Source organism: Scomber scombrus, chromosome 4 (genome assembly GCF_963691925.1).
Source record: "Scomber scombrus chromosome 4, fScoSco1.1, whole genome shotgun sequence".
NCBI lineage: Eukaryota > Metazoa > Chordata > Actinopteri > Scombriformes > Scombridae > Scomber > Scomber scombrus.
The window spans coordinates 5,363,115-5,375,785 of record NC_084973.1 but is presented as its reverse complement, the minus strand read 5'-3'; the positions used below and the strand labels follow the sequence as shown (position 1 = coordinate 5,375,785).

The window sequence follows — 12,671 nt, the reverse complement described above, 5'->3', positions numbered from 1 at the left end:
TGCTGCTGTTGTTGAGTCTGACTTTTGGGGCACCCTGGTGGCCAAGTGGTTGAAATGCACACCATATAAATGCAATGTCCAAGGTATGATTCCCGGCTAGGCAACTTTTATTGGATGTCACACCCTTCTCTCTTCACTTGCTTCACTTGAATAATGACACAGAAGGTGCAGAAACTCCCGACTACATTAACTAATTAATCGATTTATGCCTGATTCTTGTTTATCAGTACCATTGAAATTGAATGTTGGAATATAATAAGGATATAGTTTTTCCTTCGTCTGAAATAACTGGGTACAGTTACTGTTTATTGGCCGTTACTTCAACATTATCCCTGATGACTCATGACGCAGTATTTTGTATTTACCTTCTGTCTCTGTGTGGGGTTTGTGCGGGTGTTTTATGTTTTGTCTGTTTTGTTTTGTTTCCATATTCACTCGCTTTTTCTTTTCTTGTTCTGTTCCTGTTTTTAAACTTCAAAAATAAATTTAAAAAAAGATATAGTTCTAATGAAGTATAGTTCCTATTAATCTCCTCTAGTGGTGGATCTATGCTATAGCCATGGTTCTTTGGTTGGTCCATATTTTTCCCCAGTGTAGTATCATCTAAACACTTCATTGGTGTTCATTGGTGCTAACACAAATCCTACACTTCCTACACCAGAAGAGCAGCTATAGTCCCTGACTCTGTTTGATAGATATTGGAGGACATGAAGGTATGGGCATGTTTATAAAGTTAGTTAATCAGTTTTTAGTAATACATGGAGGTATGGTGAGTGGTGATGCAGCCACAGTGAGCCACAGAGCTTCAGGTAGCAGATCTGCTGTGTAGGACTAGATGTTATTATCCCTTAGTTGCACAATTGAGGCATGCTGCCAGGACTCTGGGTGATGGTCAAGTGAGTGATGGCATCCTCTGGGTTGTCAAGTTGGCGTCTTCCTTCCTCAGTGTTTTGCTGATAGGCCCAGAAGGGTTCAGCCGTGAAACTCGGCATTCAGAGTTCACCTCCTAGATGCCATCTACTCTCTTGGGGGCCCAGGTGGAGTCCTTTCTCTTAATCCACAGTCACTGGCTCCCCATTTCAGTAGTCCTTGAGAATTCCTTGACTGCCTGCCGGTGGACCCTCGCACTAATATCTCCTGGAGTAGCTTTGATGTTGACATGGCTATGAACCCTCTACAGTCCCCTTCAACCGGTTAGACCTTTATTGTCCAGCTTCATTGTTGCGCGTCAGCTGCCATCTCTACATACCTCCACTTTTTGCACTCGTAGGCCAGCCTCAATGATGAGCTCCATGATGTTGGTGTTATTGCAGTGTGAAAGGGTGAATGTCAATCCTCTGACACATAATCAAAAGAGGCAACACATTTTACCGTCATGGTAAATATCTCCATTGTTTTAACATTTAATCTTTGTGTTCATTCATGGTTTGGGTTCAAATAAGTACTCTGTTAAGGTTTAAGAAGCATCTTGATTAAGATGAAATCTGCTACGTCGTCAAGTTTAGGGGACCTTCGTTGTCATGGTTACAATAATAACTACTTGCCAAAGGTTGGGGAACAGCTGTAACAGTTCAAATTGAAATATGATCTCTGGTATTGTTGTCTGAAGTCTTCATCAACCTCGACCTTTCCCTCCGAGGTCTTTGTGACTCTATGATAATGTCGCCCCACGTCGTTTTCAGAGATTTGCGGAAAAGGACTGATGTTGTCATTTTTGTTTGGAGGACAATCTTGAACAGTCTGTCGATGGTAAGGCACTGACCCTCCACTTTTAAAGAAAGGCATCTTTCAGTTTTGATTAAATAACGATCTCTCCAGATGTGTTTGAATATATATAAAATCTACAGTATGCTTTGAGTAAAAATGTCCACAAAAAAGTTACATTAACTCATTAAACTCCATAGAAATGACATCTACTCCTCCTGCTATATATGAATCTACCTATCTTCAATGAATAAACAAATATTTTTCATTCAAAAAGCTTAACTGTCTCTTACTTCACTTTCTCAGTCTATGTGCACTGGAGGCTTCCTTGTCACACTTGTGATTTGCTCCAAAGTAGTTAAGAGAAACTTTCCTCCTTGAATCTCCAGCAATACATCCGCCAGGTATGAAGTAGATGAACAGTTTTCGAGATTTGTGAAGGACAAATATAAATACTACAGAAGCCTAACTGCTGCTGTAGACTGTCTCCATGATGTCAACTGTTGGATGGCACAACATTTCCTTCAATTTAACAACTCCAAAACAGAAATAATACTGTTCAATCCCCCAAATACAAAAAATCCCATCAGTCTTGGTCCCCTGTCCGCGAACATCAAGCCCACTGCCAGAAATCTTGGAGTCCTGTTTGACCCAGAATTAAGTTTCATTCCTCATATCACAAAAAACTGTCCAGTCCTGTTATCTACAATTAAGAACAATCTCCAAACTCAAGCCGATGCTCACCCACTCTGACCCTGGAAAAAATTATTCATGCTTTAATTTTTCCCCGTTTAGATTACTGCAACTCTCTCCTATCCGGGTTACCTCAAAAATGTCTCTCTCGCCTCCAACTAGTTCAGAACGCAGCAGCTAGGCTTCTTACTGGTTTTAACAGATGACATCACATCACCCCAATCCTCGCTTCTCTTCATTAGCTCCCTGTTCATTTTAGAATTGATTTTAAGATTTTACTGATCACTTTTAAAGCACGTCTGGGTCTAGCTCCAAGCTACATAACCGATCTGTTGACTCCGTGTGAGCCGGCCCGCAGCCTTAGATCCTCGAGTGGGGCCTTTCTGGTTGTTCCAAAGTCAAGGCTGAACTCTAGAGGGGACTGAGCTTTTGCCATCAGGGCCCCTCAGCTTTGGAACAACCTGCCCGAGGAAATAAGGCTTGCACATTCAGTACCTTCTTTTAAATCACTACTCAAAACTCATTTCTACAGACTAGCTTTTATGTGATGTCATCTGCTTGTTTGTTCATTTTGAATATTGCTACTGTCTTTTATTTAATCTTATTTTTACTTTGTTTTATTTATTTTATATATTTTTATATTCTCATTATCTCCAACTGTATTCATTGTCCTCTACTCTCATCTTGTCAATGCCAGTCTTGTTACCTCTCTCTGTGTTGTGTGTCTTGTTGTTATTGTAATGCTTTTGCCTTGTCTGTCAAAGCATTCTGTGAACTTTGTTTTTGAAAGGTGCTATATAAATAAAGTTCTTCTTCTTCTTCTTCTTCTTCTTCTTCTTCTTTTTCTTCTTCTTCTTCTTCTTCTTCTTCTTCTTATTATTATTATTATTATTATTATTAATTATAAATACATTAACATCCACAGGACTCTCACATCCACACATTGGAGGTTGTAGAGAAGTGGTATGTTACAGTTATTTTGTCCTAAATCTTGTGCCTTAACCAGTTTCACCCTTTTTTTTCAAAATATTACTTCCACATTCACACAGACTACCTTTATCTATTTGAGGGGGACTGCTGACTGTGACCAATCCAAACATATCTGCTTCTTTCACTGTCTGTAAATGTGTTCAGTTTGACTCTGCCACTGCTGTAATGGTGGCACAACTTAATAGAACAAAACATGAATCATACAGCACATTCATCCAGTCTGTAAATACAATAATGCAATGTTTCTATTTCCTGAGCACCACAAAAACAATTCCATTAACCTCCATTCTGTTGGGGGTGGAGACAGAAACCTTAGAAACAGATTTCATTGAACACGTGGGACCCATATTTGCAGCCCAAGTGTAACCCTTATGGGGCCCACATGGACATGCTGGCTGGGATATAATAATTATTTTAACCTCTATTAGCTGCACATATAGTGAAAGTAGCACAATCACAAATTCACCCTATTAAAAAAAACTGTAAGAAAATGTGCTTTATCCATTTGCTGTTGTTTTCCTCTATGTGAGAGCAGGGCATTTACTCCATCAGCTCCATCTGAACATGTTGGTTCACTGTGCCAGGGGCCACAGAGCATTAAGCCACAGTCAAGTGGTGTAGAAGAATTAATAAAGAGGAAGTGGCTGGACTGGAGGCTACTGCTGTTTTTTTTTAGGACAGCACGGCCCACTGCTTCTGATCTCCATACATGAAGCATACAAGCATATAGTGTTTACATGTGGAGCTCAGCACATACACGCCATGTACAAAAATATAAGTCTCAAATAACATTAGTCTCTCTCTCTCTCTCTCTCTCTCTCTCTCTCTCTCTCTCTCTCTCTCTCTCTCTCTCTCTCCACACAGACATGATCCTGAACAGTTATCATCCATTTCTAACTCATGCACGCGCACACGTGTGTCAAATCCTACCTTCACCGCCTCTATGTGAGTGACATTGTCAAATATCTGCTCGTTCACGGTCACTATCTGGTCCCCGACCCTCAGTCCTTCTCTCTCCGCCGATGAGCCCGGCTCCACCAGGGACACGTAGATCCCCACTCCGTGCTCCGACCCCCCGCGGATGCTGAAACCCAGACCCTCGTGGCTCCTGGAGCGCGTCAGGGTGACTTTACGCATCTCTCCAAAGGGGTTCTCGAAGTACTGAGCCGCCATAGCAACCGACTGCTCCTCTGCGCCGCTGAAAGTGTCCGGACAAGCCGAGGTGAGGGGCTGCTCGTGGATGGAGCTGACATATTTGTGCAGAGTTGAATCGGCCTCGTCTCCAAAGCCCTCCGCGGTGCCGTTGCTGGGGATAAGATCTGTCTTCAGGTAGAGTCCTTCAGACGTGTACTGGTCGAACAGCAGCTGATCGGAGCGCGGGATGACCAGACGCAGCATGGGCAGCAGCTGTCGTTTACTGGGAGTGTTGAGAATCACTTTGAGAGTTTGGACCAGGTCGAAGACGTTGCGCTTGGCGTGGTACACATTGAGGCAGTGGATGAACTGCTCTCTCTCCAGGTCACTAAGCAGCAGGTTGAGAGCGTTGTGGAGCCTCCGGACGTTTGCCGATAGCGCACGGCCGCCCGGGCCGGTAGGATTCAGGGATGTGTTGAGCGAAACGCGCTCCAGATCAGCGCTCATCCTACAACATAACGGAGAATCAGTGCATCATACAGACCGGAGGACGGAGCATTTGGTTTGAAAGCGACCTCTCAAGTCGATCCTCTCGTTTTGATTGCAAAAAGTAAAGCAGCTCAACGCACAACTTCAACAGGTGACCGGTGATACGCACGCCTTACCACGTTGAAGATGTGTCATGTGGAAACAAACCATCATCATCACTCAATCTTTTTTTTTTCTTCTTGCAGTGAATAAAGTCAAATGTTCTTTTTTTCCTAACTGTTTTCTTTTAATCCATCCGAGCTTTATCGCATCCTTCACCGGGACAAGCTGCAGCGTTCAGAGTGTCCAATGTTAATATCCGACAGATTACAATCCGTGGCAGACTTTCCTTGTTATTAAATCGTCAGTCGGTACATCTTAATAACATAATGACCTCCTCTTTGTTTATTCTGTCTACTGGATGAACTCTGAGTCTCTGTTTCTACACGAAGCCTTCTCGGTGCGCAAATGGCAGGGAGCGCTGAATTGGATGCTTTCAGACCCTCTGAGTGTAGGAAATGACGCAGGTGTGTGTGTGTGTGTGTGTGTGTGTGTGTGTGTGTGTGTGTGTGTGTGTGTGTGTGTGTGTGTGTGTGTGTGTGTGTGCGCGCGCGTTTGTGTGTGTGTGTGTGTGTGTGTGTGTGTGTGTGTGTGTGTTGCTTAGGAACTGACAACACTACTCTTAAATGATTATTTTTGGCAAGCTATTAGCTGATGTCACATATTGTTGAGTGAAAGCAGGAATAGCGCAGGAACATGAAACTCCAGAAAAGTAGTGAAAAGTCAACATTTGTTCAACAATTTTTCCGGGGGAAAAAAAGCAGGTGAATCTCTGCTTCAAAGGGCAACTGTAATGTATTATAATATTTATTCTACATTTGCAATGGGTTAATCTGCAAGTTGTGTTGGTTGGTTTATCTGGATCCAGGGGGTGTCTGCCTGTCATCCTTTAAGCTGATCAAGCTGCATTATAGCAAATACATCCCTGAGACTCCTTGTCATAACTACAGCCTGAGGCTATTTTTAAACAGCTATTTATAGGAGCCCAGAGTTGTCTTCTTCCTCATGACAGTAACGAGCTCCCTCTGTCTGGTCCATTGGCATAATGAGTGTCCCTGGACACATTCCTGCTACACCAGGGTGCTGCTGAGGAGACGGGGCCTCCAGACAGGCTGCAGCACAGCTGAGTCCACCCGGAGGGAGTGTTGGGTCAGTGATGTTAAATACAAAAATCACATAAATGACTGTGTTTTTCATCATGTCTCCGATAATTATGGTCACTAGTATGTCCAAAAATTACAAGAGTTACAAGATTTCCATCCAACAGCAGCGTTATCCAATCAGAATAAAATAAGTTGTTGGGGGACATGAGCTTAAGTGCCCAGGGGCCTCTGGGGGTACTAATGCAGTCTTTTACCTTATAAGCATTGTACAGTAAGTCAACTGTTACTGTTAGCTGAATAAATAGTTTGACATAATATTTCTTGCATAACACAATATTAGTATTACACAATATTATACAATTTAAGATGAGTGTAATGTAAATTAATTATGATCATGTGTTTACTTGTGTATTTCTAGAGCATATATTACAGACTAATGCAATTCAAAGGTATTTATAATGCTTTAAAACATTAAGGAGGAAAGAAATTAAAGAGGGAAAAAAGAGAAATAAATACTAGTTAGGGACAGATGTAGGTTTAAGTGCAGCTTGGATAAAGAGTGCATTTTTCAAACGTGTCGTAAAACTACAGTCAGGAGCCCGAATGAACATTGACACATGCTTTTTTCTTGCTGTTATTATTCCTCCTGTTCATACTTAGAAGGTCCCTTCATAATGCACTTACAGTGGAAGTGATGGAGGACTAAATCCACAGTCTTCCTTCTGTGTAAACATGGATTTAAAAGTTGATGTGAAGCTAATATGAAGCTTCAGCGTCCAAATGAGTCAAATCTTCATCTGCTATGTTTCAACGTTACAGTGTTTTTAGTACCAAAGTTCCTCTTTTTGTTACTATACTTCCACCACAGCTCAACAGGGAAACACTAAGAGGGAATTTGATGCTAAAAAGACTGTAAATGTGTCAGATATCACTGGATATGACTAACTAAGACTGCTGAAGCTGAATAGAAGCTTCACATCTACTTTTAAATGACTGTGTGGACACACTGTGGAATTTGTCCTCCATCACTTTCATTGAAAGCACATTTGAAGGAGATCTTTTAATAGTCAGTATGAACAGGAGGAATGATTACAGAATGGAAAACCTTGTTCACTGTTCATATGAACACTTGACTGCTGCATTCACTGATTTTTGAGCATTTGAGGCAGCAAAACAAGTTGTGAACTGTATCACTTGGTTAAGTTGAAGTTGTGAGATAATAAGAAGACCGCTGTCTGTTTACACACCAAATATGTGTTCACCTGATGAATCTAAGTCCAATATTCATTCTACTTTTAGCTCTGGTTTGATCTCCACCAACGTCTGAGAAACATATGTCTCTTTAGCTGCTAAATTCTCCTCTATGTTATGTGCTACTATGTACTAACTGTGTGTGTGTGCTGTTTCCGCTTTTTCACCCTTTTTTTTTAAACCCTTTCTTAGGACACATCAGTGCCAGTGGTTAGACTCTGAGTTCAGTTATCTGTCTTTTTTAGGAAACCAGCTGCAGCATTCTGAATGAGCAGAAGACACCTGAGACTTTTCACCAGGGGATTTGAGAAGAGACCATCACAATAAGTTTCTCTACATCATGCCTGGACATGAATTTCTAGAATGTTTTTATAGTTGTATTATGTAGGTTTTGTTACTGATTTCCGTGGCAGCTCTAGTACTATATAAATATAAATAAAATAAAGAATCAAATTGTCATAAATTATAGCATATAGGTAATAAAAACATGGTAAATTGTACAAATCCTACAAATATAATCCTAAAAATCAAAAATATAAATTGTGGTTTATTTATTTTTAGTATGACTAATTTTACTTTTTCCATCATTAGGCTGCCATACAACATTGGGTGCACTTGATTTTTTTTAATTAGATTTTTTTCTGACGTGTACACCCTGTGCCGCCCCCGGTAAAATGCTGCCCTGGGTGGCTGCCCATGTCGCCCCTATCAGAATCCACCACTGACTGATTTGATGTGGTTGTTAAAGTTTAAATAAATGAATAGATTTTGTAAAATAAAAAGCTATCCAGTTCATAATACATTTTCAATTGCTATATAAAATGTGATTTAAAATATTCCATTTTAATCCAAATGTTGTTGTTTTTTTTACATTCTAGAAATGAAGCGATCACACAGCCAGGCCATTAAAGATTCTACTATTACAACACTGAGCTGAGTAGATGTCCATCTGCTGTTTACAATATCAAAGAATTCCATTCAGGCATCAGAACAAAACAACAGCGTGGTGAAGAGGCAGCTCACATTCTGCATGTGTGAAATCAGCCTAACTGTACCAGTCCATAAATAAATAAATCAATAGATTGATAAATACACAAATAAATGTAACACTTATATATTTAATATCTAATTTAATCTGTCATTTATTTATTTATGATCACAATTAAGTGTTAAATTATATAATTACGTATGAATATATTTAGTTCCGGCCCTTAATACCCTCCAAAATGATTGTCTATGTCAAACTGTGGACCTGCAGGTGGCGCTAGAGGAAAAGCCAAGGGTTCACCAACGTCAGATCAAATCATCCTCTGAGGACCATGAAGGTCTGCACAATATTTCAAACCAATTTTGGCACGCAGTGGTGAGCTGACATCACTGGTTTGAGCATTGGATGTCTTCCCTCACACAGATCTGCACCGTCCTGTTTTTGCATATTAAAGGAGCAGTGGGAGTGTATTATTATTGTTAAAGTATGCATGCATTACAGTTTAAGTTGTTACACTGTCAGCAGTGAGTGAAGGTATATTAAAGCCTATTAAATTACAGAGGGTGGTCATAGTTGTGTTGGCTCTCTGTGTGTCTCTTCTGGTTTTTCACTTCCTCTCTCTCCCTTTTTTTCTCTCTTCTTCACCCACACACACAGACACACACACACACACACACACACACACACACACACACACACACACACACACACACACACACACACACACACACACACACACACACACATGATTGTTATGATCAACATGTAATATAGATATACTGTATATACGGTACATAACAATACAAAACTAACACCAGACAGCTGGACACATTACAACTGTACAAATAATAATAATGCATAAACAGCTATTACATAGCTAAAAGTATGTGGACACATTACATTACATGTGATAGTGTGTCCATCACTCTACTGGTTCCAGTCTTTCCAGCAGATGTTGGTACCTGGATGCACATTTACTCCCATTCAGAGACAAGAACATAAATGAGGTCCAACACTGAAGAAGTAAATAAGCGCATGAAAAAATACAGACAAAATATGTAATACAACCACAGCATTCTGACTCTGATTCTCAAATTGCGATATAAATAACTTGTTTTTAACTCAGTTCATATTAGTAGCTGATTCTTTGGTCTGAAAGTGGAGCCAATCACATCATGGCTCTGTCCTGTGGTGTCAGTTAATGCATTATGTTCCAGATTTATCACATCTGTTACATGACTGCAGCCATTTCTGATGTAAACAGATCTTAAAGTTTGTATTTCATGGCTCATAAGAAAGAGAGGGAGATATTTGGTGCCTTAAAAGGAGTTAAAAAAAACACATATTGTAAGAGTTGGTGACAGTGCTGGTGAGGTCGAGATATATAACATCACTAAAGTTTGCATATGAATTAGCTTCCATATGGTTTATACTGAGCTAGCTCTCTCTGTAATGTCTCTGGTTGTTTTCAGCCATTGTGGGAAATGTTGAGAATCAGAGCTGTCTCATGCTTCTATTGGATTAACTGGATTTCCTCATCTTCAATAGTCATGCATTCATATTTACTGTCTCACATTATCAAGGTAACACAAAACCGAAAAAGCACTCCAGTACAGATTTGTTTTACAGCATACTAAGTGGTGCAGTCAATCTCTTATTGTACTGTATGATATTGCAATATAAAATCACATATATCACGTTAGAAGAGTTTATCCATATTGCTCACATAGCTTCTATTCTAGCAATTGTTGCCAGCGGGTAATTTCTTAAAAGTGTGTCCCCTGAGCATCAATCAACTGGGCTTTAGTATATTTAATGTATCTGTATGCTTCCAATGCAGTACTTGTCTGAAACCCTGAATGACAGTCACACAGAGACGGCTGGTAAAAACAGACATGTTTGACAGTCCACCAGACCAAAAACATATTTTTCTGATGGACCACAGACCCACAGGGATTGGTCCCATGCCCGATGGCTGCGCAGCACTGGCTGTAACCTACTGCTGCTGCCTTAAAACAGTGGATACATTGTTTTGAGCATCACACATCAGAATACCATCCATTCAGTCTGATAACATTTGGAAAGTGTAGAAGAGTCTCAAGATTAACAGCACAGAAGAAATTCATAATGAAATGATCTGAAACATTCAAATTATTGATGGCCATGATCAAAGTCAAACTCTGTGAAGAAAGACAGGGCTGACAGCTGCAGCAACACAGCACCAACACAACCATGCGAGACACAGCAGAGGTAGACATTTCCGATGTTTGGCATCATGATGAATTTCCAATATTCACTCTCCTTGTAGCTCAGGTTTGGTCTCCACCAATCTCTGATGGAAAGGGTTAGGGTTAGTTTGATGGGAACTGCTGACTGGGATATAATTATTTTGATTTGTCACTCTTACCAACACCTTTCACATATTGTATTTTGATTCCATGCTCATACAAAAATATCGATTGGTGCTGCTTTAAAAAAACAAGTGTGCAGTGTGTCCATTTGCTCTAAATGCTTTTCTTTTATCAGGATCTACAATGCAGGTGCACTTCTAATGAGTTTGCAGCTTGTAAGATTACCATCTACACACGGTATCAGCACAACTGTACCAGAGGTTTGCAAACAACACACTATTGATTTATGCTCAGCAGTAATTGTTTCTCCTTTATAAAACAATTTTCACTGAACTTTCCATCTCTCTCCAGGGAGACGGCGCCATGTTTCCCAGAGATCGCTTTCTCAATCTTTGTATCTTGGGTCGAGTCATGTGTACTGTTAGATAACGAAGACCAACTAATAGCTCTGCTTGTGAGTCAGGAGGGTTTTAAGTCAGAGAGGGAGTGGATTAATGTTGTCTCAAGATAAAACCTCACTCACGCACTCCACTTCATTTATTCAGGAGGAACTAAACCCAGTACTTTAACATGGCTCAGTTTGATCCAACTCTCTTAATGTGGACATTTATTACCCGGGGTTAGATGAAGTTCAAGGTGGTGGATGTTCTTTACTTTTTTATCCACCTTTAGAATTGGAATCTACAGTGGCCAGAGGGATGTGAGTGATGAATGCAAATACAACTTCTAATTCATTCCAAAATCTCTAGTGGATTTGAATAAAGGTCTCAGTAATGAAAGAGGTTTTACCATTTGTTTGTCTGACCACATATAAAGACAAAAGTGTTTACAGCTGTCCTGAATGACCACATGAATCATACTAATGAAGATTAATGCGTAAACTGTCAATCAGACTTTCCTCTACGGCATCCATAGTGTATTAGTTGGTTTTAAAAAGTAAGTGTGTCCCTCCAAGAATAATGAAAGATTCAGTTTCAAGGTGACATAAGTGATCTAGTATGAATTATGACTCTTGTAAATTGTCAGGTGACATTAAAGGGTCCACTTAGGCAGAAGGTTGGTTTATTGTATAACCATTAGAGCCATCAGTCTTCACTGCTACATCATAAAAAGAAATCCTCATAACTACTATCTTATTAAAACTATGAACTATTCATTTAACTAAAACACATGTCAATAGATACGGAGATAATTTGACCCAGAACAGCCTCAATGGACAAACATTTGTAGCATCTATACAAAAGTATAACGTTTTAAAATATTTTTGTGTATTTTGGGCTACTCGTCAAATTTCAGGCCCAAAAGACATTTGATGTGTTTTTACAGCTGTCAAATGTCAAAAAGGGTCAAATCTGTCCCGGACAGTGGATAAGGGTTAATTTTCTCCAATACTTATATACTATATAGTATTCTATAATAGTATAAACATATATTTACAGAACTAATGACATTCAGCCTCAGTTGTGTATAGCTCTAATAGCAATTATAAGCAATTTAAGACCCTCAACTAAGATGGTGAACATGGTGAACATTACATTTGCTATAAACATACATTAAGTCAGTATAGCATATATAAGTTAATGATGATCTGGTGACGAAGATGCCTGCGACATACAGAGGTGGTTCGCCTGTCGTGCTGAAGTGCTCCTACAGACAGGAAGACAAATCAAAAAGTCAAGAGGTTCATCATGCTCGCTGTCAGGTATGGCAGATGCCGGGTAGAGGTGAAGTTACCATAGTTACACGTCTCGCTCCGACTGTGGCTCTCGGGAAGTGACGCAGTAATAACAGTCTGAGTATGTGTGTCTGAAAAGATCCATGGTGCTGGTTATTCATATGAAAGTATGTCGAATGAAAGTACACATATTG

General features: G+C 40.0%; 1 protein-coding gene across 1 annotated transcript in view; it reads right to left on the bottom strand.

Moving 5' to 3' along the window:
• Positions 1 to 5,028, bottom strand: part of whrnb (whirlin b) — a 93,190-nt gene extending 88,162 nt beyond the window's left edge. Inside the window, exon 1 of the mRNA XM_062417134.1 lies at positions 4,318 to 5,028. Coding sequence (XP_062273118.1) covers positions 4,318 to 5,028 — 711 coding nt within the window. The remainder of the gene's footprint in view (positions 1 to 4,317) is intronic.
• Positions 5,029 to 12,671: the final 7,643 nt, after the last annotated feature.